Here is a 27299-nt window from a genome sequence, read left to right as displayed (position 1 = left end):
GCAGTTATCCTTGGCTCCATTCCGCCACCAGCCAGCCACCCGAAAATGCCATTCTGCCAAGTCAACTGAGACTGTCCAATAAAATGTCAAAGAAAATGGCCAGAAAGGCTTTTAATTGTAATGGGCACGAGGGCGAAAATGAAAATGAAAATGAAACTGTAAGACAAAAACATTGGAACTTCTTGCCTTTCGGATAGTCTGGTTAGTCCTTGGCACCCAAGGATCTGCAGCTCCTCTATCCATATAGCAGCCCACGACCTCGTAACAAAGGGTTCCATGAGCGTTTAATTGTCGGTAATTAGCTAGATGAACAATGGCCAACTTTTAGTCGCCATGGAGCAAGTTTCAAAGGGACAGCAAAAAGAGCAGCTGGGAATTGTTACCCAGAAAATGGGTAACTAGCCTATATAAGTAAAGGATATGGAGTACTTTGCGAGGATAAAACAGATGCACTTGACATTGGTGGAAGAAGGGCTGGAGTTCGGGAAGGAAGCTCAACTATGAGCTTTATTTTTTAAGTTCTTAGCGCGACTGGTATTTATTAATAATAATAATATTAAACCAAACGTCAAACGTTTTATGTTCTCATCCATATCTCGCTCATACACTCGACCACATTTTCAAAAGAGGAAAATAATGATTTTTAATTGTTACATTATTTCACATAAAACGCAATCAACGGACAAGTTGTCGTTAAAATGTTAACAGGCTTCACATGAAAGCAACCAATAAGCATTCATGGACAGAATATAATAACAACAATAATTTAAATGGCTTTAATGGCAATATTAAATAAAGTTTTAAACAGAAACTCACAATAAATTTCAATAAGTGCTGCGCACATTTTTAATTGAGCTTCCGTTTGGGACAAGTTTTATATTACTTTATTATTTTCACTTACATCGACACAGTTTTAGTTTTCAAATTGAATTTGAACATTTTAAATGAACGTGTTTCTGGCATTCATTGACGCGCATTTGAATGGCATAAGTCCTGATGAAATAACGATTTGCAAATGACCACCATTAATAAAATTTCATTTTACAATTTTCCACCGGAAAATGCTGCATGCAGTTTTATTAAATTCTCGATGAAATAACTCCAATGCCAAGTGCGTTCTCCTAATTTCTATCACATTTCTATAAAATGCCGATTCTATTTCACTTGGAATTTCGCTGGAATAATTTCATTTAATTGAGGCACCCACACACTCCGCCAATATTCGTGCATAATCAGTGGGGTGAAAATTACAAAGGTCCCAGCTGGCACATACTCCCACCTCCCGCCCCAAAAGGGCGCCCTTTGTGGGCGTCCACAGCAAAGGCAATTAAAATTAATTTAAAATTTACTCGCCTGTGCAAATGAGTCACACGGAAAAAGAGCAGATAAAATTAAAACAAAGACCGATGACCGATGACCGCAGCACTCAATCAGAAGGAAAACGCCATTTCAGATGAGTTCGTCTATGTTTTCTATCCTAGCTTTCAAATAATCGTGTTCATTTGTTGCGACACATCTTCGGTATTAAATATCTTAAATATATTGAAGAGCATTATAGAAGTTATTACTCTTTCTGTGCAAACTTCCAATGCTTTTCTCTGAGTGCAACCTTGCTAATTACCCACTTTATTTGCATTCATTTTTCAGATCTGACCCGTGCGCAGTCTCCCATCCTGGAGATTTATCCCAAACAAGAAGTCCAGCGCAAGCCAGTGGGCAAACCCCTGATCCTCACCTGCCGACCCACAGTTCCCGAGCAGTCCCTGGTCGCCGATCTGCAATGGAAGGACAACCGGAACAACACCATTCTGCCCAAGCCGTAAGTATTGAATATAATGACCCCCAGGGCTCTATCCTAACCTCCGGTTATCGGTGACATTTCCGTGAACACACATAAATGAACACGCAACACATACCAATGAAAATACACCACAACACTCACTTCTGTATCGTATATCGTATTGTAGGAATTACGATCCACTGTATGATTCCAAGGGCAATAGAAAGAAAGAGTAAGTGACGCGAACGTCTATATTAAAAACAAAAACAAAAAAAAAACACAACAGTAAATCAGTAACAGCAACTGCAAGAGTATACTACAGTAACCAGTAATTTAACTGCAACTGCAACTGCAACTGCAACAGTAAATGCAACAGCAACAAGTATTAGAAACGGACAACTGCGACGGAAACTGAGACAGTAACCGCTAGTTAATCGAAACTTTAACAATCGCGTTTATCGGTAACCTAAAAAGATACGTTACGTTTCCTTGTGACATTGTCATCAAAAGATCAAGCAACACAATTTGGAAAATCCCCTGACAACAACTTCCCACGAAACTTTTTAAAGTCCCAATGGACTCCAACCGACTGCAACAAGGACATTGTTAAGTAGCTGGTAATTTTGACGGCCACTTGCGCTATTTTCTGGTAAATCGACTGCGACTGAAACACCAAAGTTCTAGACTTTTAGCTTTGCCTCTGACCCTCCCCCTTCCCAGCCCTCTTATTGTGGTTGTTTTTGGCATGATTAATTGTTTGATTTGTTCTTGATTGTTGTTAACTCACCTCGCTGCATTTTGCCCAGGCCCATTTTTTTCAAGGACCTAACCTAAGAGTAGCATTTGGCATTTGGCATTTCCATTTTCCATTCGACATTGACACAAAAGCACTCACACACACGCCCATTTCCTCATGCAATATCCCTATTAGTTGTTGTACTAACAATTCTTCATCTCGAGCCTTCATTTTTAAATTATTGGTGTGCCGGAAGCAAAAAGGAAACGTTTAGGGTCGGTTTTTTATCACTACCAAAAATGATTTCGGACTACATAGGTTTATGCTGAATGAGAGAGTTTGAGAATTTTAGCAAGCATGAACAACTAAAGGGTGCTGCAAGTAATTACATATTCTTAATTTGTCAAACTTTTTAGAGCTTTCTCTTGACCCTATTTATATTCATCATCTTGTCGTTCCATAAAAATGCAAGATAAATTAAAAGCAAATTTCATGAGCAGGTAAATGAAAAGCCAACGAAGTTTTCGTACACAAAATGAAATTAAACAAAAGTTCTCCTCTGCGAAATCAAGTGAAATCCTTTCCTTGACAACAAAAAAGGACGAAATTGCAATAAAGGAAAAAGAAAATGCTGCAGAAAAACGCGCAAGGGAATGTGAAAGGCAAATTCGAATGGAAATTCTTAGGTCAAATATTCAGATCGAAATCTCAACTCCCAGTTTTGTGTGTGTGTGTGTGTGTGTGGCAGTGGCTGTGTGTGCGTGTGAAAAGCGAAATCGTGTTAATTAATTTGCCTGCAGACTGACCAGAGTGGGAAATCCAGAGAATAACACGGAAAATAAAAAGAAAAGAACTCTTGGTCCCTCGAGAGTGTTTCACACCTGACCCCCGTTTAAATCCGTGAAAGGGTTCAAGGGGCTTTTGCCGGGCGGGACATTTTCCGCCCGACCATTGCGTGCCAATTAGCCCCGTTTCCTCTTCAAACTTAGGCGAGTGGAAATTTGTGTTTCGGCTTGGGTTCAGTTTAGGTGGGACTTTTTTTCCCGCACATTCTATATTATTTATAATTTTTTTATTTTTTTCTTATACCCTTGCAAAAAGGTTTCATAGTTTCACCAGAAGCTGGTACAATTGATTTTAAGCAATGCCCAATTGTAAAAACTTAAATTCGGTGTACGCTTTTGTCGTGCTCCCTGTATATATAGATTTTTTCCAAATTCCTCTATTACTCTAGGCCATTTCATTCATCATTTCTGCTTTGGCATTGCCAGTTTTAATTATGATTGCGGCAACCCTGGCTGGATAGCCGGCTTTTCAATTCCATCCACGCAAAAGTGAATGCAGTTTTTCATTGCAAACGATGCTGTGGCAACTCTGGCCTAGTGGACAACCCCTCTTGCCTGGTCGCAACCCCGTTTTCCATCGCGCTTCCTCCAGTTTCCTGACCTCTCCGCCAACTGCTGATTGTATTGTGTTGGTTTGGTTTGGTTTTGCGGCTCCTCCTCCCCACTCTGTGGCCAGTATGTTGTTGTTCCTGGCCAGTTTGTTGGTGCGTTTTGTTTTTTGGGGCTGGACCGTGTCCAACGCCCCCCCTTCAAACGACCAGCGTCCATACCCCCCACCCATCCATATTACGCATGCTATGCAGTGCATACTTGCAGGCGCGAAATGTAATTAAGCTGCCAAAAACCAACCGACAAGCCGGCCTCTTTCTGCCACCCGCCTCCCAAAAACGGATGAGGATGGTAGGACCCATGGTTCCGTTTATACTCGGGCCAAGTTAATTAAAACGATTAAGTTCGACATAGTTCTGCGGCCGAGCATTGCTCTCATTTTTGGGCATGGCCTTTGCCGGGGGTTTGGCTTCCTCTTCTTTTTTTTTCTTCCTATTTTTGATTTTTGGTCAGCATCTTTTCGGTGCACGGGTCTTGCAGGGGGCAGGCATAATTCCAGGAAGCCTGGTGCCAACAGAATGCATCTGTGTGCATCTCAGCGGAAAGCTATGGCAGTCACTATGCAGTCAGCTCCGTTGGCTAATTACGGCGATGAACGGGAAAATTTCAAACTGTACGATGATCCCATTTCCAGGAAAATGGGAATGGAGACATGGATAAATGACTTCGGCACCCGTCTCTTAACACATCCAAGAACACATCCTTGGAAAACCCGCCCACTCCGCCGCGAACTTCATTCATTCATGCATTCAATAACAGCGAAAACAGCAACAACAGCAGGAAAAGCAGCGACATCTTTATTCGCATCTAAGGGGCCAAAAGAAATGCAATAAAAAGTAGAAATTGCTATATGGTGCGGGTCCCCAAGGCGCCAACTCTCCCGAGAGACAATCAACAAAAAAATGTGATTTTTACGTATGCGTAACGGTTTGCTCATCCCTATTCTTTCCTATTTCCCATTCTTTTTCCTTTTTCAATGCTCGTTTTATTTTTTTCCTCGTTTTTTTTCAATGTGCCCGGTGCTTGGCGCAATATTAAAAATCCAACGCAAATATGCAGCGAAATTTTGCACAATGTCTTCAGATCCGCTCTTCCACACAGCACACACCCCCATCAAAAAATAAAATAAAAATTTTCCACCCACTCACTGCTGCGGTTTTCCTGCGAGGCGTCGTATTTTTTTCTGCGTCAACAACTTTGGTTAGCATAATTTTGGGCTCGACAGTGACGGCTTTCCATGCGCACAAGTCAGTTCAAGTTGCAAGTGGCTCGCCGTGTCCATACAATACAATTTGAGTTTTTAAAATCCCTTATTATATGTTGTGGACGTGTTGAAAATGGTTCATTTCAATGCCATCAGCGCTTGTATCAAACGGAAAGTGTGGATTTGTAGTCGACGAAAACATTTTGCATCGGCATAGAAGGCACTAGATGCTATTTTTGCGAACACGGCTGTGTGTGTGGCAACCGAAAACCGTGCAGCGTTCTCCGCTTTCCGGAATATTTGTTCTGTTTTTGCATTTTTGCAAACAATTGCGAATCGCAAATCGAACGCAGGTTGTGCCTGAGCTCACACAAACAGGGAAATGCAAACAAACACTCGCACACATGTGCAATATGCAATATATAAAACCAATTACAGTCGTAAAAACAAAAGATGCAAAAAAACAATAGACGAGCGACTGTCAAAAATTGAAATCCACCGCAGAAAAAAAGGAGCAGGCTTTCAATGACTGCCGCTTTTCCAAATATTGCAATTTCCCCTTGAAAGAAAAAAGACAAAATGCATCTTCACCTTTGTTCTAGCTTTTTGCCTTTGCCCATTCCTTTTTTCTCATTGTGTACCTCGGTCTATGTAGTTGTTGCTTTCATTGCTGCTTGGCAAAGTCGTAACAATAATTATAACCGCCTCTATGCATATTTAGTTTCTGCGCCACGAAGAAAACTTTTTTAATTAATTAGTACGTGAGTCGCACAATGGCCAGCAGTTTGAAAATAGTTGGAGTTTTTGGTAATATTCGAGGGGAATCGAAAGGGGCCAAAGTAATTTGTTTGCCTTATGCGATTTACTCCTGCTAATTCGCAAATACTCAAAGGAAGAAAACTGAAAGCAGTCACGGAAAACTGCACACACTTACAAATGCAAAAGAAAAGCGAATGGTGGGGAAATGGAATTTGAATCGAGGTTTGATTAGCATATCGGTTGAACACGCACAGCACTGTTAGGGGTAATTTATTTATTAAATTTTTGTTTAGCATTTAAGCTATGTACATATTTTATAATCCAAACAGTGAACACTAAATGAATCAATTGCACACAAAATACCGAATATTTACTTGCAATTGGTGACGTCAAATGAGATTAAAGCTTTGATTTGGCCGAACAACATGGGGAAAAGCTGGCTTTCCATCTCCCCTTTGAAAAGCAGGAACCGCACTTGCTGTTAAAGCCAAAGAATTTTCACATTTCCCATTCAAGTTGCCGTGCAAATTTGCAGAATATGCGCTATACATATACACATACATACGAATATACGTATATTTTTAAAGGAAACAGCCAGGGGGAAAAATGCGTAACACATTTTGGTGAGGCATGCAAATGAGCAGGGAGCAGGGAGCAGGGAATTTACTAACAGCAACGGTAATTGTTATAAGCATAAGCATAAAACATCGTAATAAAAATAATAATAATAATAATTATACCGAGTACCCGTGTACTACTGACACCCATACTCCTATACTCGTAATCGTACAAATGAAATGCATATTATTCCGTTACTAATACACATTCAACCCGCTTTCATTGCCCGCTCTTCCGCCCCTCCCACGCTCGCTTTTCCGGCATTTTCCGCGCTTTCCCGCCGCAAAGGAATGGACGCAACCAGCCGCCGATGTACACGGAAACGCTGCCCGGTGAAAGTTTGGCCCTGATGATTACGTCGCTCTCGGTGGAAATGGGCGGCAAGTACTACTGCACCGCCTCCTATGCAAATACGGAGATCCTCGAGAAGGGCGTCACAATTAAAACTTACGGTAAGTCCCAGTTCCAGAATGTAATAACACTCCAGCGGCAGAGCCACAAATTGTTTTCGAGCGTTTATTTATCCTGACCTTCATGCAAGTGTGTGGAATATCTAATGTGGGAAATGACTCTGTTACATTCAAATGTAAAGATGGAGATGCTTATTTTTTTTTTATTATTATCACTTTGGTATTTGCACTATGCGAAAAAGGAACAGAGGGGTAATGTACACTTTAAGCATTGAGAGTAAGCGTACTCCATTATCTTATCTGTTTCAAATTCAAACAGTCTTTTTGGATTAGATCAGAGAGTGGTATTTATGTGATTTGATCTTGACAAATATGCCCTGAAGCCACAAATAAAAGAGCAAATCTGTGGCTGGCCAGGTCGCCTTTGTTGCTTGGTTGCTGGACGGTTCCAAACTTAGAACAGTTGTGTTTGGGTGGCCGAAATTTGTCATTACATGTCCGAGCATACTTGACTTGTTGTCGCCATCGATTAGGGACCATCTGAACTCCCCCTCGTCGTCCGGCATGCTGTGAGTAATCGCCATTTGAAAGCGGAAAAGCTCGACGTGATTCCTCTGCTGCATGATTCATTTATCTTGTTAGCAATTTGTGTCCCCTGCACATTGCTCGAGTGCCAGAGTGCCAGAGAGCCCGACGGCCGCCAGCCAGAATGCCAGAGTTCCCAGAGTTACGGCAGTAAGAAATTACAGTTGCCGGGATTTCATTACATGCGCAGCATTGTAAGCGAATCTAAAACAAAATGGATGCGTCCAGTGCAAAGCAATCGGCGAGGATCTGCCCCTGCTGCCTCCCACTTTCATCAGTCACACAAAGAAAAAAAAAGAACACCGAAACAGCAACAATACAAAGCAGAACACGTCCCTCAATAAGCAGCTAGAAAAACACACACCCGCACACCCATTCACCTGCACACATTTTGCTGGCTCGTTGACTCTCTAGCAACTCTTTCCATGCCCTTTCAGCAAGCGCTTGCCCCTGAACCCTTCTCCAGTTCCACCTTCCTGCAGTCGAGTGCACATAAGTGACGCTGCAGCTCAAAACTTTTACGAGATTGATTTTTCTAAGCAATTTAAAGTTCGTACTCATTGCACACACGGAGCAAAAACCACTGGGCGCTAACAACTGGAACCCCCCTTCTCCAACTGTCCCTATCTACTTGCGTCGGATGCACAAACACATTTGGTGGAAGGGTGTAGCTGGCCGAGGTAAAGAAGTAGTGGGGCAACAATACTCGTTCTCGTGATATGTGAGAATTTCTGGACTGTTGCAGGAGCACGACAGAGGTACACCGGAAAAATGAGTGAATGAATTGGATTTGGTAATTGCATTAGGGTAAAACCAAACATGTCCAACATCAGTGCTCAGTGCTGGCGTTACTTTCCAAACTGGAAACTGTTGGGAATTGCGGGCCAGTGCAACTACTTAGCCATATTGAAGTACTTTCATCCTAAATCAAAGCCATCCGGCATTTTTCTAACCGTGCAACTGCAACCGTTGCGGCCCTTTATTGGGATAGGGGGTGGGCGAATCGTATTGAGAGGCCGCCCAGGATGGTGCGTTTGAAATGAAATCAAATATTTTGCCGGGCAACAATTTGTGCCCGGTGATATGGGCACACAGAACTCCAGAACTAGAGGAGCAGAATTTGTAGCGCATGGAAGCAATACGACTGCTAGCAGCACTCCACTCTCGATCGATGTCAGGCTAACTGTTTGACTTGCAATGACTGCCTCGGAATGGAATCTCCTTTTCCCATCGTCACAATGAGGGGCAGGTAAACACGCGTGTTGCAATGGGGCAGTGCTGCAGTCTCGCATTTGCACACAGTCAGTGTTGACTAAATGCCAGGACATCAGTGTTGGTCAGCGCGAGCGCTGCCAAATGCCAAGCCAGAGGTGCTGCTTAAAGAGCTCTCCAACTCTGCGGTCGGACTGTTCGTGCTAAGCCGACTTAAGAGCCCCTGCTCATGGACGAGTTCGTCCATGGTCCAGGTTGGCCAGCCAGCATTCAAATACAAAGCCCAACAGCAGTTAGTTATCAACACCAGCGAGCAGCAACTTAAGGGTTTGGGCGAGGATGTGGCCAGGATATGGGGGGATCTATAGAAGTAACTGGCATTGTGTTGACAACTCACAAGTTGCATTTAGTTCAGCAAATAAGCAGACACACTGCAACACAGACAGCCGGAGAGCTGGAGGCAAATTGCAAGATTTACTTTTGCTACACTGAAACTCCGCAACTCTGAGTCCTGAAGAATATATACTCGTGCATCTGTTCTACAACAAATATGGTTCAATCAAACAGTCAAGTATGTGATTAAGCAGCTCAAATTTTTGATAACCCCTGTTTCTTGAGTGAATTCTATTCACCTTCCATAGGTTATTTGGATCCGTATGGCATCGAACCTATAATACGTATCAAACTGATAAGCAGCAGAGCTGTGCTTTCAGTGTATGAAAACATGGCACACATGAGTGGGAATTCAGAGGGGGGAATGGGAATGGCATATTTACATACCGTTGTTTGTGCCAGTCACAGCTTAATATTTCAATATTTATGCTTTTAATAAATGCATATGCTCAAAACAAACTTCCGCCAGAAAAGCAACAGCATCAACAGACGCAAGCTACATTGGTGGTATGGCAACAGAATAGAATCTACTTCCGTTTTCGAGCACTTTAAGCTATCTTGTGCAATTTGTTATTTGTAGCTCACAATTAGGTGCATTAAACCGTATTAGCACAAAGAATGAAGGCAGTGCATTAATTCAATATTTATTCTGGTATACATATTTGAATTTAAATACGCAGGCTCCATCTGCTAGTCGATAATGGTCGACATCCTTTGCATTTTCGGCCATGTAATTGCCACTAATAATGTTGATTGGAGGCATTAGACAGTTTGCACTTGGCAAATAAATATTCTTTGATCTATCTGCCTTGGCTGACCAATTATCTTGTTCCTGTTTTCGGTGTGCAATGTAGCTTTTTGCATTGCCAGTAACTTAAAGATTCTTAAACGGATGTGCTCGTCTTACTGCCGCACAGTAACAAAACAGACAAGGACTTAAGTTATCCGGCAAAAATGATAAATTAACATTACTATTAATTGAGATTTGTGTATCAACCGTTGGGCTTTAACAATATTGCTGGAATTTAACATGGAAATGCAGACCTGAAGAAACATTAAACATGCTGGAAATATGTTATGTACACATAAGTGCAGCAATCTGTTTCATTTTATTATCACTTTGTGGACCGGATTCGACCTGGTCAGCGGTAATTTGAACCTATTGCAGGTACAGGCCCCAAATCAAGTTGCTACTCCCCTGTTGGTCGCCTTTCGGTTCCATTCCCTTATCCATTATTTTTTGTGTACTTTTTTTAATAAGCTGTTGCAGCAACTTTTTCAATAAGTTGTGAGTCGTGTTTGTTGCTCGCCGCCACCGGCACCACCGGCAAAGAAAGCTCAGGATCCAGACGGCAGGACTCCTGGACTCCTGGGCTCCGGCATTCAGGCTTGTCCTTGTTCAAACTAATAATGAAATCGTAAACTAGTTCATCTTTTTTCCCTCTCCGCTTGGCTGGATATATATAAATCGGTATATATATATACATATATATCTGTGTGTGCCGGCTGCCCATCAGACGTCAGAAACGAACGCAGCTAGCGAAAAGTGTTTGAACAACAAAATCTCACACGCTACGACAATGCAGCCAAACAGAAAAGAGCAAGGGGATAAAATGGGCAGGGACAGATGTAGGGGCAGGAAAAATGCTGGAAAAATCCCGGGGAACGGCGGGAAGTGACAGGAGCAGCCAGTTTTTATTTATTTTATATGTTGTGTGGGTGCAAAAAAAGGAGTAGGGAAGGAACTCGAATAGCTGGCTGGGCGAAGAAGGATACAGGACATCCAGAGCCAGACACTGCCAATGAAAACTGCAAATAGAAAATGTTTTTAACACAACTTTCCGTTATTTTGGCTTTGGCTTTGGCTTTGGGCGGACATGCGATATACAAATATATATATATAAATATATATAGATCTCGGTCCTATATACATGGATGCTTGACAGGCGGCCGACAGACATAGATGGCTTGTTATTACACTGATTTATAAATAAAGTGTAAATATTTGAGCCACACACATGCTGAAACTGAAAGGCTGCCAATGATGGTTAACAGCTTTTTGGCCAAGATTGCCTTTTCAAATGCAAAATATGATGGCATATTGAAGTGGGCTGTGGGATCCACTTCCACCTGAAAGCCGTTGACAAACGGGTTCTTCTTTCCTGAAAAGAAGCAAAACCGAAGCCAGATTTGGGATATAAAATATGAAATGGAATTCAACTGACAGCTAGATTTCATGTTCTGATTACCATGTTATTTGAAATACCCAAAGTTGCATTTTCAGAGGATTATCTGTACAGTGATATGTGATATTTAGGGTATTTTGCGGAAAGTAGATTTATAAATAAAACGTGGCCCAGTGCTATTCCCAAATGCAAAGCTATCGATTGCGAGTATTAAATTGTAAATGCAGTAAAAGAGCTTATGGGTATCTATAGTGCTTTATCCATTTTTAGGCTACCAACTGAATTCCCTGCCCGCCTCCCTCTGCCTTTTCGAATACAACTGCACCAGTAACTCACCTCCGGGATTTCCTTTGACTTGCCTCTCAGGCCTTTTGACTATTTTCTACATTTAAGGCACTCTTCCGCTTCACGCCTTGAGTTGCAGTTGGTTGGTAGTCCGAGCTTTGATTTCCCAACACCTGATACTCTTCCATAGCCCGCTTTTCTGAGGAGGACGACCCCGTTTATCGGCTTCTTGTTGCTTTTATTACTGGCATTTGGCGCAGTGTTTGCAAGTATTTGATCTAGGAATTTCACTTTTGCAAGGCACTACGTTACACTTTTTCTGTTGCTCGTTCCCCCTTTTCAATTTCCAAGTCGTCTCGCCAGTGCAGATTTATTGGCAGCCAGGAGGGGCGTCCATCTGCCCCTCTTTGCAGCTCGTTAGTGACCCTTAGGAAAAGGGGAGGAGAAGGCCGCGCACATGTCTTGGACTTTGCGCTTGAAGCTTGAATTGCTTGAATTGCTTCCATGTGCCCGACAGTTTGTTTAAAATTATATTACGTATTCGCCACGTACAGCTCCGCTTGGATTGTCAACATGACCAGAAAAATAGTCTCCTGCTTGACTTGCATTTTTCCGAGCCTCTCCTTTCTTGTTCTTTGTTCTTTGTTCTACGTCTGTGTGCTGTGTAAATGAATGCGAAGCGAAATCAAACAATTTGCGCACACCTAGCTCAGGAATTTGTTTGTTGCACATCTTAAGGACTTTAGGACTGCAATCCTTGTATCCTTGTTCAGTTGGCAATTGTCTTACTGTCCAGCAATGGTTTTTTAAATCAGTAACAACAGAACAGAAAAGACAAATAGATGCAATCAGTTTAATTTCATAAAAACCAGAAAACATCAAACTAAATAACATATTGCCCTTTTTGCAGTGGCCATTACCTGGACAAATGCCCCGGAGAATCAGTACCCCACTCTTGGCCAAGACTATGTGGTAATGTGCGAGGTTAAAGCCGATCCGAATCCCACAATTGACTGGCTGCGCAACGGAGACCCGGTAAGTAGAACTGAATAATATAGATTATTTTCACAACTGACTGGTTTATCACACCAATACAGATCCGCACGACCAACGACAAGTATGTGGTGCAGACCAATGGCCTGCTCATCCGAAATGTCCAGGAAAGTGACGAAGGTATCTACACGTGCCGTGCGGCCGTCATCGAAACTGGTGAGCTATTGGAACGCACCATTCGCGTGGAGGTCTTCATTCAGCCGGTGATCGTGTCGCTGCCCACCAATCTGGAGGCCGTCGAGGGCAAACCCTTTGCAGCCAACTGCACAGCCACAGGCAAGCCAGTTCCGGAGATTAGCTGGATTCGCGATGCCACACAACTGAACGTGGCGACCGCCGATCGCTTCCAAGTGAATCCCCAAACTGGCCTGGTTACCATTAGCTCCGTTAGCCAGGAGGATTACGGCACATACACATGCTTGGCTAAGAATAAGGCCGGCGTAGTGGATCAGAAGACCAAGCTGAATGTTTTGGTGCGTCCCCAGATCTATGAGTTGTACAATGTGACCGGGGCCAGGACCAAGGAGATTGCCATAACCTGCCGTGCCAAGGGACGTCCGGCACCGGCGATTACCTTCCGTCGTTGGGGAACCCAGGAGGAGTACACAAACGGGCAGCAGGATGACGATCCCCGCATCATTTTGGAGCCAAATTTCGATGAGGAACGCGGCGAGAGCACCGGCACCCTTCGCATCGCCAATGCCGAGCGTTCCGACGATGGTCTTTACCAGTGTATTGCCCGGAACAAGGGAGCCGATGCCTACAAGACCGGACACATTACCGTTGAATTTGCTCCGGACTTTAGCCACATGAAGGATCTGCCGCCGGTTTTCTCGTGGGAGCAGCGCAAGGCGAACCTCAGCTGCCTGGCCATGGGCATCCCGAATGCCACAATCGAATGGCACTGGAATGGTCGCAAGATCAAGGATCTGTACGACACCAATTTGAAGATTGTTGGCTCTGGACCCCGCAGCGATTTGATTGTGCATCCGGTAACGAGGCAGTATTACTCAGGATACAAGTGCATTGCGACCAACATCCATGGAACCGCCGAGCATGATATGCAACTGAAGGAGGCACGTGTGCCTGATTTTGTGTCCGAAGCACGGCCCAGTCAACTGACCGCCACCACAATGACCTTTGAAATTCGCGGTCCATCAACCGAACTGGGCCTGCCCATACTGGCGTACAGTGTGCAGTACAAGGAGGCCCTAAATCCGGACTGGTCAACGGCCTACAACCGCAGCTGGTCACCCGATTCGCCGTACATTGTTGAGGGACTGCGACCACAGACGGAGTACAGCTTCCGATTCGCCGCCCGCAACCAGGTGGGATTGGGAAATTGGGGCGTCAATCAGCAGCAGTCGACACCACGTCGATCGGCTCCCGAGGAGCCCAAGCCACTGCATAATCCCGTCCAGCACGACAAAGAGGAACCGGTGGTCGTGTCGCCCTATTCCGATCATTTTGAGCTGCGCTGGGGCGTGCCCGCCGACAATGGAGAGCCTATTGATAAATACCAGATCAAATACTGTCCGGTAAGTGGGGGGACTTTCCATTTTGGATTCAAACGAATTCTCGTTGGAGTGATATTTATAGACCTAATCTAGTTATTGGCGGGGCAGTCAACGAAGTCATACTAATCCACTCTTCTGGTCTTCAGGGCGTTAAGATCAGCGGCACCTGGACGGAACTGGAGAACTCCTGCAACACCGTTGAGGTGATGGAGACCACATCCTTCGAGATGACCCAGCTGGTGGGCAACACCTACTATCGCATCGAATTGAAGGCGCACAACGCCATCGGCTATTCCTCTCCTGCTTCCATTATCATGAAGACGACACGAGGTGAGTCCGATTCAGCTAATAACAATCTCGGCACGTTGCTCTATTCGGCCGGATTTAATTCCGGTGTCGGTGCGCTACACAAACGACTGTTCACAACAACAACAACAACAGCCACATCAACAACAACAATCACATCGATAACAACAGCAACAACAACAATCATTACGCTGGCCACCACAATAAGCATAACATTACTTAGTGTCCTAGCCTCAATGTTAGTCTAAAAAAAATCAAAAAAAAGAAAGAAAAATCGATCGATCAATCAGCCGAACGCAGTGGGATATAGATTTTCTCGTCGACGAGATCTTGCATTTTGCATTTCCAAAATGTAAGCATAGAGCTGTCATACGACCGCTGTTTCTTCGGCTAACCGATCGTTCGATATTCGAAATATCGAAAATATCGAATCGAATCGTATCGAGTCCACAAGATCCCAGTAAAAAGAAAAAGATCAAAATATATAACTGAAAAATCTCTATATATACATACACTCACTCACACACAAACATCATCTACATGATATCTAGATAAAGACATAATTTTTACTGCTCTATATATATATATATATATATATTTATATATGAATATGATACAAATATCCCAGATATAATCGATAAATTTTGCATACATTTTTGTAGTGTTTATTTCAATTGCGTTTCGACTTTTGTTTTTCGTTCACACTCAGTGTTAAACCCCCTACCTTGTAATGTCCCATCCAAATCCTAAAACCAAACCCCACCCAGATTTTAACCTAATTTGCTCAACGTAATGACTTAATTTCATTGTCTTCTCTTTTGAAACCTTTTACGTTTGCATGTTTTCGTGAGTTCTGAATTGTCTCGAGCATCTTAACCATTTTAACTATTTTAACTTCTCTTATTGATAACAATCCATTAATCCATTACAATGTATACATTCCAATCGCAATGTCCACACCACACAACCCAAACCTGAGCCAAACAAAAAAAAAACAAAATATGACAAAAGTACTGCAACGCATTTGACTAAGCATTACAATTCGTTCGGGATCGTATTGTCGTCCCTCTGAGATCAAAACCCACTCTTAATTCGCATTCAAATGCGAAGTTCACCACACTCTCGTCAGTCAGCCGTTGTACGATATGTAGAAATGTGCGAGATGCGCGCGTCCGAATTGAATTTTAGCTTACTTTACGCTCTTTTTTTTCTTATCAATATTAAGCATTTACTTAATTATAATTACCAACACACTAAACATGACATTTTTGTGACACAAAATGAAGGAAATGAAAAACTTGAAAACTATGATTATAATTTTATATTTTATATTTTTGTGTGTGTGTCTGCATTCATCACATACGTAACGAAACAAGAACCCTGTTAAATGTAAATCTAGTATGTAATGAAAAAAACAAGAAATGAGAATATTTTCTGTTTTTAAATTGGATTACTACCGCACTAGAGTTCTTCATTATTATTTTTTATTACGTCGATTATTATTTGAATTAATATGATTTGATTTTGTTTGTATACTGCGACTACTTCTTTAGTTGAATTTTTCAATTATAAGCGATGAAAATGAAAACGTTTCTCAAATAAAACATTCAAAGAAAACCAATGAAACAAACTGTAATTTACTGCAACTGCTGTCGTACTCATTTTTTATCGGTTTCGATAATTCGTTCTGCCTGCGTTGTCTCTATCTCTTTCGCTCACCCCCACTCACACTTTTGTCCTCTCTGTCGCTCTCGCTGTGTCGTCTCTGTTCCTTGATTTGATGTTCCTTTGTTAATTTTAAGTATATAAATGTTGTGCGTAGTCTGTTTGTTTGTGCTATTAAAACCTTTGTGTTTGTGTGTGCTGCCTCTCTAGCTGCCAATTTCTCTCTGTGTATACCGTTATTCCCGATACTACCCATTCCTATCGCTTTTGCCTAGACCTCAGTTTTCTACCGATACATAACCCCAAATCCAACATTTAATCTTTGATATTTTGGCTAAACAGTGAACTTAGTGTGTGCATCTAATTAGGCATTTAGTCATAGCTATTATTCTAACCAACAACAACCACAAAACTTTACTAACAACACATTTGTGGCCCTTTTGTTAGAGAATCAAACACTCAAAAGCAAACACAAACACACGCAAACTCGAAACCGAGCCAAACAAAAACAAACAATGCAAACTAACAAACCACTAACACTTTGCACATTGTGTTTGATCCAACGTCGTCGTCTTCTCAGTAACCAAAAAAAAAAAAGAAAAAGAAAATCATGACCAACCAACAACAACGAAATGTTCTTTTGTGTGTTTCCTTTTCTTCCTTTTTCTTCTACCACTTTTCTTCCTTGTTTTTCTCTCTTTTACGGTGTGTATGTGCTAAAAACCACAACAACAACTCCTACTACTAAAATCAATTCAAATCGAACTGTACAAATGCCAAATGCATATAAATATCGAAAATCGACAACCGATATCGAAAAAACCAACAGATAATCCCCATCCTTCGGCGAGTGGCGCTGCACCCCTGGCCCAACTGCTTGTAATTTTCACTGCTCTGCCGACAATGCTGATGATTTTGCTGCCGACGACGAACACTGCTTAAACGACCTTAGCTGCCGATGCTTCTGCTTCCAGTCATCAAGAAGCAGTGTTTGGAGGATCCTTCCGCTGACAAATTATCATGGGTTTCTTTCTCTTGTTTCCGTTTGGTGTGTCAATGTGTAAATAATAAGAAAACTAAATGAAAAAACGAAAAAAAAAAAATAATAAAATAAAACATATCCTTAACAAGCATGAAGAAGCGGACATAATTACGTTAAATGTGCTCAAGTAGAGAATATGATCATTAAAAATATTACCTAGGGCGGGTCACGATTCCATTAACTGTACAAATAAAAAAACGAAAATCTATGATAGTACCTAGTTAAAAAAAGAAAGACGAAATCGAAATGCCAAAACCGAAACACTTGCTTACACTACTATAAAATTGTACTTAATGTATCCGAAATCCTATGTGTAACCGCTAGAGACCTTGTTTTACCACTAAGCCAATGTTAAGTTGTTATTTAGTTGTATGTGTATAGCGAGAGCATTTATAGAACGTATTCCGATTCCGTACATCCGTTCCGCTTAGTTCAACGTGAATTCTACAACACTGCCAAGCGACAAAGATAAAAAAAAAAACGAAAACCAAATTATATATACCAAATTTTAGCGAAATTCTACAAGAAAATTTAAAAAAAATTATTAAATGCATACGAGTACAAGTTATGAAAACAATTACAATTACATTTACACCATACCTTACTCCTAAAGTTAGCCAAAAAGCTTCTTCCAACACTGTTTTTCAGGCAGTTGCGAGCAGTTATCCGAGTCTCTGTTTTGTTTTGAGCACGTAAACGTTAAGAGGGGACAATAAGTAACTCTAACTAAGTTAAAGCCATTACGAATTTTTCCACACTCAAGTGTTTTACCTTCTGTTGATAGTAAGCATTTAGAAAGTCAAAACTAGAATGCAACTCGATCTAGACGAACCGATATTCCTGTATACACGTTTTTTTAGCAAGCGAAATCGATTTTTCTAGCCAAATATATATCTTAAATCAGAAAAAAAAAAAAAAAAACATAAATACAATTTATACCTTTACAATATCTAGTTATACATACGTATACATATATAGTTAGTGAAAAATTCAGCCCGCCTAACGTTGCTGAGATGGGGAAAGCGATTTTTTTTAACGCCCTTGGGCAAGCAGTAGGACCTTTCACTGTTCACACAGATCACATTCAAACATTGTCCCGAATGATGTAAGCAAATGAAGTCGAACACAAAAACGCTAACGAAGTTGGTAAAAGGAAACAAAAATAAAGGCTACCACTTAAACAGTTCACTTTGGGTAATAAAGAGAAAACTTTAACAGAAGCTGTGCGAGCGTGTGTGACTTGGGACAGGGCTGCCATCAGCATTTTGGACGCCGCCAGGTAACAAAAAAGGATGTGTTTAACGCCTATATATCTTTGTATCATAACCTGTTTATTTGCACTGCACACGAACAACCGCAGATACTATCAGTTCAATAAACAGAAAAACAAATTATTGTACACCTGAATACCCAGAGAATTATGTTTATAAAAACCCCATTGTTAATTGTTAAATGTTGATTGATTATGTTATAGTTTCTAAAACCCAAGCAAGGCACTCTAGGCAAACGATTCCCCTACCTTCATAATCCCACTACCGCACACAAAATGTACATACAATCTATATACACCTCTATATAACATAGGGTATCAATGACTTATATTTCTAAGTTGAACTGCTTAACACTGCTTGTATACTTTGCATATTGGCCTACTTATGTATTTTGCAATTTGTATAAAACTAAAACACTTCAACCAAACGCTTAATTTTCCAACTTTCACCACCCACTTTCTCACTATCTCTTTGTGCTGAGCGAAAAGACCCCCCAAATTCCACAGTTTTCTCCTTTCCGGCTGCATGCTTTATTCGTAATACCGCCAGTTTTGATATATGGCAAAAAGAAAATAATCCGGCGATGAGGAGAAATGAAAATTTGTTTGCTCAGTTTGTTGCTTTGTTTGAAAATGCTTTTCATGTTATGTCAATTGGTGCAATTTGAAATTGATTTCCCTCTTGTGTTTTTGGATTTTATGATTGCTACTACTATTGTTATTACTGTTATGATTTCGTTATGACAAACCTTTCTACTAATTTCAACCACAAATTAATACACACACAAAAATGTAAAAAACTTTTAAACGATTAACCACGATTAAACGATTAAGAATCCGAGTTTTAAATGTGTAAGACTAGCTGTTAATTGGAGGAGTTTTCCTAGGCTAGTTAGCCAGGTGCTGGCACCGTACCACCTAGAGATACGTATAGTTAATACTCCCTTCCAAAATCTACATCGACCTGAATGAATGCACTTACTAATCAAGTACACTTCTTTCCCCCGCCGACCTTTCGTCTGCAACCTCCCTAATACGCTACAAACAAAAATGCAGGAATTGACGTCATCCAGGTGGCTGAGCGACAGGTCTTCTCCTCGGCGGCCATCGTAGGCATCGCACTCGGCGGAGTCCTCCTCCTCCTGTTCGTGGTCGACCTCCTCTGCTGCATCACCGTCCACATGGGCGTCATGGCCACCATGTGCCGCAAGGCCAAGCGATCGCCCTCTGAGATCGACGACGAGGCCAAGCTGGGCAGGTAAGCGACATCGATGTGTGGCATCTCCATATATCGTAGGCAGAACCAAGTGATATAGCCGAGAAGTACATATTTGACTCCAGCCCACTTTCGAACAATACGGAATTCGAAAGGTCAAATTAGCCTTGAGCTTATCACTTTGTTCTGTTCTCTTTTAGTTTTCTTTACTTTATGGAACTTATGGAAAACTTTTGAATGAAATATTGCACTAAAAATCAGAATCGGACTCGAATTTAACCTTATGCTTCTTGCATTCTACTTGTGTTTTCCCCCACACGCTCCTATTTTGCGATAATTAGCCACACTCGCCAGGAATTCGAATACAATTGGGTTTATGCGCGGCCCAAGTCCTTATTGTTCAATCGCAATTCCCTGATATCCGTCTGAGTGATTCGCCAAGTCCGGAAAGTCCGGAAAGTCCAGAGGGACTTAACAAAATTTACTATTCAATTTGTTTACCATTTACCTTTTCGTTTGCCATGACATTTTTAGTGCAATATTGAATGTAATCCGAAGACCAAACACAGAACAACACAAACCAAGTCAATAATTTAGATCTATTACTTACACTCGTTAACACAGAAACACCCATTTTTGCTTACAATCATTTGCTTAATTTGTTGACTACTTGTACAAGATTGTTGCGTTTTAGGTGTGTGTAAAGTAAAATAATCTGCTGCGCCTAGCTGCAAAAAGTTAAAGATGTCTAGTTAAGAATTCTGTTAAATGTTGAAAACCTACAAATATTCATCCGCGTTATTTGCTCAGAAAGTTGATCAATTTAAAAGAAACACAACAACAAGCACTCAAAATTATACATACACACCTTGTATCTGCTCAATCATTGTTGGTCATTTACTTCCATATCTATGTATTCAACTCATTTTTCGATACTAAATCAACCTCATCATGTATTGTTCCAATCATCCAATCACACATCCAACCAAACCAAACCAAACCAAACCAAACCAAACCAAACCAAACCAAATCCAACCAAAACCGAACCACAATCACCATATCAACCCAAAACCATCTAACCAAGCAGTCTTTACGGTTGGCGTTTTCCGCTACCTTATTGCAGTGGCCAGCTGGTAAAGGAGCCACCGCCGTCGCCGTTGCCACTGCCGCCGCCCGTCAAACTGGGCGGTTCGCCCATGAGCACGCCATTGTACGTACCCCGACTTCTGTATCCGTATCCGTATCCGTTTTTGATTCGATTCGTTTCCGTTGCTATTTTCATTTCCGTTTCCGTTCCATTCGCGCTTTCCGTTCTGCATTTTTTCTTTTCGCCGCCGCTCGGCCGCTCGGCCTGTCTGCATATTTGCATCTTTGTAGCGTGTTGTATTTCTTTTGCCGCCTATCTTTCGAAAACTGACATCACCATGTACATAGATCCTGTCCTGTACCTCATAAGTCATATTCAGCTAGCACTGCTATCAATAGCTTGAAAATTGTACCAGACTTGAATTGCATCATACTCTAGAGAAGAGCTAGTTTGGAATGCATGAGTAGCTGGAGTACGCTTGCAGTAGAAATCACACTCCAAGTGACAACTTACCAATTTTAACTTGCCAATACTTTCGCAGGGACGAAAAGGAGCCGCTACGCACGCCAACAGGCAGCATCAAACAGAACTCGACCATCGAGTTCGACGGTCGATTTGTGCACTCACGCAGTGGCGAGATAATCGGAAAGAATTCGGCGGTGTAAGGAGGGTATCCACAGCGCCTGGTATCCACAGCTCCAGAGTCCGAGTAATGTGCACAAAACAGAGGAAAAAGAGGCGGGAAGAAATAAGAAATATGAAAATAAGCGTATGAAAATATAACTTTATGATGATCTAGCGAGAACAAGCCAAAGCCAAAGCTGGGGGAAGAGCACTTGAAAATCGATCGATTCGATTGGCACACTAAGTTGGTTTTAATTTACTTTCGTACACAGCGTAAATCTTACTAAATGTCTTACTATAATGCATACGATATCTTAACAACATCTAAAACATAGCACATTAAGCTCGAAAAACCAGCAAGCATACACAGAAGAAAGAAATAATAATAACTCAATGTCGCTTCATTTTCTAGTTTAAACAAGTATTTTTTATCGCTGCATTTGCTTTGTTTTTCCTTAGTCCAAAAAATGTCACAAATGAAAGCAAGAAATTACAAATACCGATGAACGATGAACGAAGCAGGAGAACTAAATGAATATAAAAGAGATGATAAGAAAAGGACCTAGCCTAAGTTATATATATGAATGTATGCAAGAAGGAAATCTTAAATTAATGCCTTACAAACAAAAAATTACAATTATTTAGCATCTAAAGCGCAGAGGAGGGATTTATGCATGTAAGCCGCAAGAAATGAGATCGATTTCTTTAGTATAACTAACTTAAACATGCCATAAATAAGTTTTAACATTAAGTTTGCCCCTGATCATCATCCCCCACCAATTCGTAGTACTTAAAACGCTAAACAAAAGACTTGCGAGCATTTCTTTCCGCAAAACCATGACATTGGAAAGATCAAAAGAAGAACAACAAAAGGAATGGACTTGAATGGACTTGACTTAGTTGATATCGAAATCCTTGGTTTCCTACTGCTAATTCGTATACTTAACCACCGGAATGTGTAACCCGCAGACGGCACTTAATGAATAATGCTCAATGTACATTAATGTTAAAGAAATTGAATATTTGAAAATGTTTACAAACTGCTTAGCTGCTTTAACGGAAAATAAGGAAATAAAGCACCCGAGGCACCTCGGCATCCGGATCGTAACACTCGAGATCAATCTTTGCAAGGGAATCTATGGTTATCCGACTAACTGCAAAGTTGTAGAGAAATCTGAGAGCTACGAGATTGCCAAACATTAACAACCTTTTATAACCTTTCATCCCACTTCCATCGAACAACCGCAAATCGCTCAGTTTTGTGTTAAAAGTATTTTCTTATGTATGTAAAAATTAAACAAATTGTAGTTAAGAGATCTAAAACGCATTAATCTAACGGATATATAAATCTAAATATATATATGTATGTACATGTATTTAAAGTTACTCGTAAGTTTTTTTTTCTACACGAAACAGATAATACAAAATAAAAAAAACAAAAGCGAACCACGTTTGTGTTCTCACGCCGATCTGAATGTATGTATGTACGGTAACGCCCCATGAAAAACGCATTTTTATTTGACAGCCGTAAAGATTCCTGAAATCGCTGAGATCCCACATTTTTGGTTCTTTGCCTTTGAGCTTTGTACCTTTTGTTGCCAATTAAGTCAAGCGCCTTGTCAGAGCTTTTTACCTATAAATATACACGATACTATATGAAAGACCTATTGAATAACCCACGAAGCGAATCCAAGTCGAGATTACAGGAGGCTATATACATTTGAATTTGGATGCGATTGTTTGAAAAACTGCTGGTCATTCGAGCATATGAAATATGTTTGCAAGAAGCCGAACGAATCGGAAAACTCGATAGCTTCGTTCGGCGGCACAGTGTAGCTTTTTATATGAACTAAACAAAACTGATGAAAAATTATACACTGAAACTGAAACGGGGGAAATAAATCTTATTTACTGTACTATAATACCAATCGCTGTAGTTTCAATTCCCATTTGGGCGGTGATAATAAATCGATTCATTGCCAAAGAGCCAACATGTTTTTGAAATAGGTATTGATAATACATATCAATTTTATTCGCGTTAATTGGGAGGCACACAATTGAAGCTTATATTTCTAACGATCCTTTAAAGCTTTGCAATTACTATGGGTGTATATACAATCTAATGTGACAACTTAAAGTGTTCTTATAGTTTAGAAAAATTAGTTCATTTGGGCTAACCTTCGAGGTAAAATTATAATCTTCGTGTAGAGATGTTACAACTTTGATTTGAGCATTGCACAACTAGTAGTATTTTTATATTTAAAACGTGCGTAAATACGCTGTGTAGTTGGAAAAAACTTAATTTGTTTTGAAATCTAGTGACCTGTCAATATATTTGATTTTATGACAGCACTTCTGAAATCGTCTGGCTTAGTCTAAACTAAAATCGTAATAATTTGCCTACACCATATTTTTACAAATTACATAGAATAAAAGGAAGTCAAAATATTAAATAAATTGGGGCTAGACTATGAGGAAGCAGTGATAGTTCAGGGAGACGGAACACATTACGTAAATTCACTAGGAAGGTAGCTTGCTATATATACAATTGGCTCCCGTGCGTTAGACCTCCATGCCGCCATCGGATCGCTGGCCCTTCTTCAAGAGCGCCTCCTCGGCGGCTAGTTTGGTCTTCTCAGTGCGCGTGTGCCAGACGAGCACATCCGTGCACCTATTGGCCAGTGGCTGCAGCTGATCCCTGGTGGTTAGATGCCTTAGGATCTCGCTCTCCTGATATCCTCTCTGCACCTCGTACGAGAACGTGGCCTGCGGATTCCGGATGAAGAGATCCATGCTGATGGCGAAGGCGGCCATGTCGATGGGGAATGGTCTTTCCGGTCGCCAAGCGGCATTGAATCCGGTCACCTTGGTGCCATCCTCAGTGAGCAGCGGTCGCTCCACCATCAGACTACCGACCAAACCCACCGGCCAGACGCCCACGCGACCCCTCTCTATTTTGCTCATCTCGGCGAACAGTTCTGTGGAATAGGAGTTGTCGTCGTCCATGAAGAACACTATAGAATGCCGGTCGACATCGGCATGGCTCCTCAACCAGGCCAAAGCCAGATTTCTCTGCTCCACGCCACGAGGCTTGATCCAGTTGGGGTCCTTGCCCTTCAGCTTGAACTCTGTTGGCGTCTTGATGTTTAGCAACGTTGAACGCTTTTCTAAACCGGCTCTTTTCAGCAGGTTTCTGACCAGCGGCGTGGTGGCGTTCATGTCCTCCACAATGATCCAGTGCAGGTGCGGCAGCAGCATAAAGAGGTGAGATAGTCTGATGGAATGCGGGGCGTTACTAGGAGGCATTTGCATGCGATACGGATGTACTCCACCTGGTTAGCTCTGCCTTTTGTGCGGGCCGTGGATACGTTGGCGTTACGGCGTAAATCGTGGGTAACGTGTCCGCCTGAATGAACATGGCCTGCAGGTACTCTGGGCCCTGGCATGTGCGCTTCCCGTTGCGGTGTACCATCATCAGAACCACGAGGAAGACGATGATCAGGATAAGGACCTGGCGCGGCCGAATGCGGACCTCCGACATTCTGCGGCAGTTGGTAAAAACACAATTTTGTTAAAACAAACAAATCGGCGGCCTGTGTGCCTAAATAACGGCATGCCAACGGAACGAACGGTCCCACTATCCAGTTCCGTGCAACTATCGCAATTCTTCGTTTCCAGTATGGTTACACTTATGGCTTTTAGTACGAAAAGTATTTTGCCGTATTCGAAGAATAAAAACAACCTTATCATGTTTAATTACTAATATAGATTGTATGGTGGTCCCGCTGAAAGAGAAATGCAGCTATAGTGCAGCATAGTTTTCGCCCCTCACAAAGGGGCTAATAGTTCACCCCGTATGCCTTAATAAATAAAATAATAATAAAAAAAATACTTTTCGCCCGTATTATTGCAATATTAATATTGCATACCTTTAGGATCTGTCGGATATGGTTGATCAGCTGATCAGTAATTATTCGTTGCATACTTTTGAGCTGAACACAATTGCCACAGCTGTTCAATTTATTGATCAGCTGATCAGTAATTATTCGTTGCATACTTTTGATCTGAACACAATTGCCACAGCTGTTCAATTTATTAATCAGCTGATCAGTAATTATTCGTTGCATACTTTTGAGCTGAACACAATTGCCACAGCTGTTCAATTTATTAATCAGCTGATCAGTAATTATTCGTTGCATACTTTTGAGCTGAACACAATTGCCACAGCTGTTCAATTTATTTGTTGCATACTTTCGAGAGCTAATTGATTTCAAATTCTGCAAAGTCACCTCCTGACATTTCTGTTCGCCTGGTATCTGAAATCAAGAATCCCTCAATTTACCCAACAAAACTCGGTTCAAACTGATCAGATTTTCATAGTTTTGGGCACATTTCATTACTTTTTGCATCAGGCGATCATAATCAGCAGTAGGTGTCTGTTGAAAACGAAATGATCGTTGGCCACTTCCTTGCATTTCTGTTTGCCTGGTGTATGGAATCGGATATTGCCCAAATTGCCCAACAAAACTCGGATCAAAGTCAGACTTTCAGACTTTTTGCATCAGGCGATCATAATCCGCAGTAGGTGTCTGCTGAAAACGAAATGATCGTTGGTCACTTTCTGACATTTCTGTTCGCCTGGTATCTGAAATCAAGAATCCCTCAATTTACCCAACAAAACTCGGTTCAAACTGATCAGATTTTCATAGTTTTGGGCACATTTCATTACTTTTTGCATCAGGCGATCATAATCAGCAGTAGGTGTCTGTTGAAAACGAAATGATCGTTGGCCACTTCCTTGCATTTCTGTTTGCCTGGTGTATGGAATCGGATATTGCCCAAATTGCCCAACAAAACTCGGATCAAAGTCAGACTTTCAGACTTTTTGCATCAGGCGATCATAATCCGCAGTAGGTGTCTGCTGAAAACGAAATGATCGTTGGTAACTTTCTGGCATTTCTGTTCGCCTGGTGTATGGAATCGGACATTGCCCAAGTTGCCTTACAAAATGACTTGTTAATTTTTGCCCGAAAAATGCAGCTTCTTCGATTTCAGATACCAGGCGAGCAGAAATGCCAGGAGGTGAATTTGCAGAATTTGAAATGAAGTGGCCCTCGAAAGTAGGCAACACTAGGTGCAACATGAACTGGTGTGACAATCACGTTCAGCCCAAAAGTATGCAACACAATTAATGATCAGCTGATCGTTGTCCGGCAGCAGCTAAATTTTTCAGGAAAACAAAACTTTTATTTTTTTTTTTGTCTATTTATTTGTCTATTAATTCAGCCCATTCACAGATAACAAATAATTTATGATAAGCATCAGCTTCTCCTGGCCCTTGTCAAAGGAGATCCCGCGGTTGCCTTCTATTGAGCCTCCTTGTTGGGCGAGATCTGTTCAGAGCGCTGGCAAGTCGAGTGCTGGTTTATCTCGTCAAGGGTCTCTGTGCAGGGTGGTATTTTGCACAAACCACTCGCAGCCGGTGATGAGTCTTGCGACCTTGTTTTCGATAGCCTGGATTCTTTGGATCCAGGTTACCATCCAGTCGGTTTTCCGCTAGTTGATGTCTTCAGTTGCCTTCTGCCAGCGCAGAGTGAAATCTAATGCAGGAAATCTGGTACCATTATACACCATCAGCTCCAACCTGCAATACCTACATACTAGTTCTATACCTATACCCAAGCCCCGAAATCCACTCCACATTGGAATAGCAAAGGCAGGATAATCGAAAGCAGCTGTTTTCTTTTTTTTTTGTTAAATTTTATTTCGATTCTCCACAGAAATACACTTCTCTCCAGTTTATAATAATTTAAACAAATTTTAAATTAAATTTCGATTCCCCATCAAATACGTTTCTCAGTTTGCTGCTTCTGCCTCGATTGGGTAATCGGTTTTCG

The 27299-nt window shown here is 41.5% G+C and overlaps 2 protein-coding genes across 5 annotated transcripts in view; one reads left to right on the top strand and one right to left on the bottom strand.

Moving 5' to 3' along the window:
* LOC6550976 (fasciclin-2) overlaps positions 1-21523 on the top strand; it is a 64932-nt gene extending 43409 nt beyond the window's left edge. Inside the window, exons 3-10 of one of the 4 annotated variants that reach the window (XM_001976817.3) lie at positions 1648-1819; positions 6840-7003; positions 12533-12657; positions 12720-14213; positions 14339-14522; positions 19532-19733; positions 20815-20901; positions 21320-21523. In XM_001976817.3, the coding sequence (XP_001976853.1) occupies positions 1648-1819; positions 6840-7003; positions 12533-12657; positions 12720-14213; positions 14339-14522; positions 19532-19733; positions 20815-20901; positions 21320-21443 (2552 nt within the window). In that variant the 3' untranslated portion in view covers positions 21444-21523. Of the gene's footprint in view, positions 1-1647; positions 1820-6839; positions 7004-12532; positions 12658-12719; positions 14214-14338; positions 14523-16992; positions 17257-19531; positions 19734-20778; positions 20902-21319 lie in introns of those variants that run through there. The other 3 variants (XM_026982414.1, XM_015155458.2, XM_015155461.2) reach the window with 3 other exon arrangements.
* A 2279-nt stretch (positions 21524-23802) lies between these two features.
* Positions 23803-25063, bottom strand: LOC6550975 (galactosylgalactosylxylosylprotein 3-beta-glucuronosyltransferase I). The gene is made up of 2 exons (XM_001976816.3): positions 24735-25063; positions 23803-24676 (listed from the first exon to the last, which is right to left on the bottom strand). The coding sequence occupies exons 1-2, from the start codon at positions 24941-24943 to the stop codon at positions 23965-23967; spliced, it is 921 nt and encodes a 306-aa protein (XP_001976852.1). The 5' UTR covers positions 24944-25063; the 3' UTR covers positions 23803-23964.
* Between the last annotated feature and the right edge of the window lie 2236 nt (positions 25064-27299).

The sequence above is a fragment of the Drosophila erecta genome, unplaced genomic scaffold (genome assembly GCF_003286155.1).
Source record: "Drosophila erecta strain 14021-0224.00,06,07 unplaced genomic scaffold, DereRS2 tig00000126-arrow-pilon, whole genome shotgun sequence".
NCBI lineage: Eukaryota > Metazoa > Arthropoda > Insecta > Diptera > Drosophilidae > Drosophila > Drosophila erecta.
This window is presented reverse-complemented; position numbering and strand designations above follow the sequence as displayed.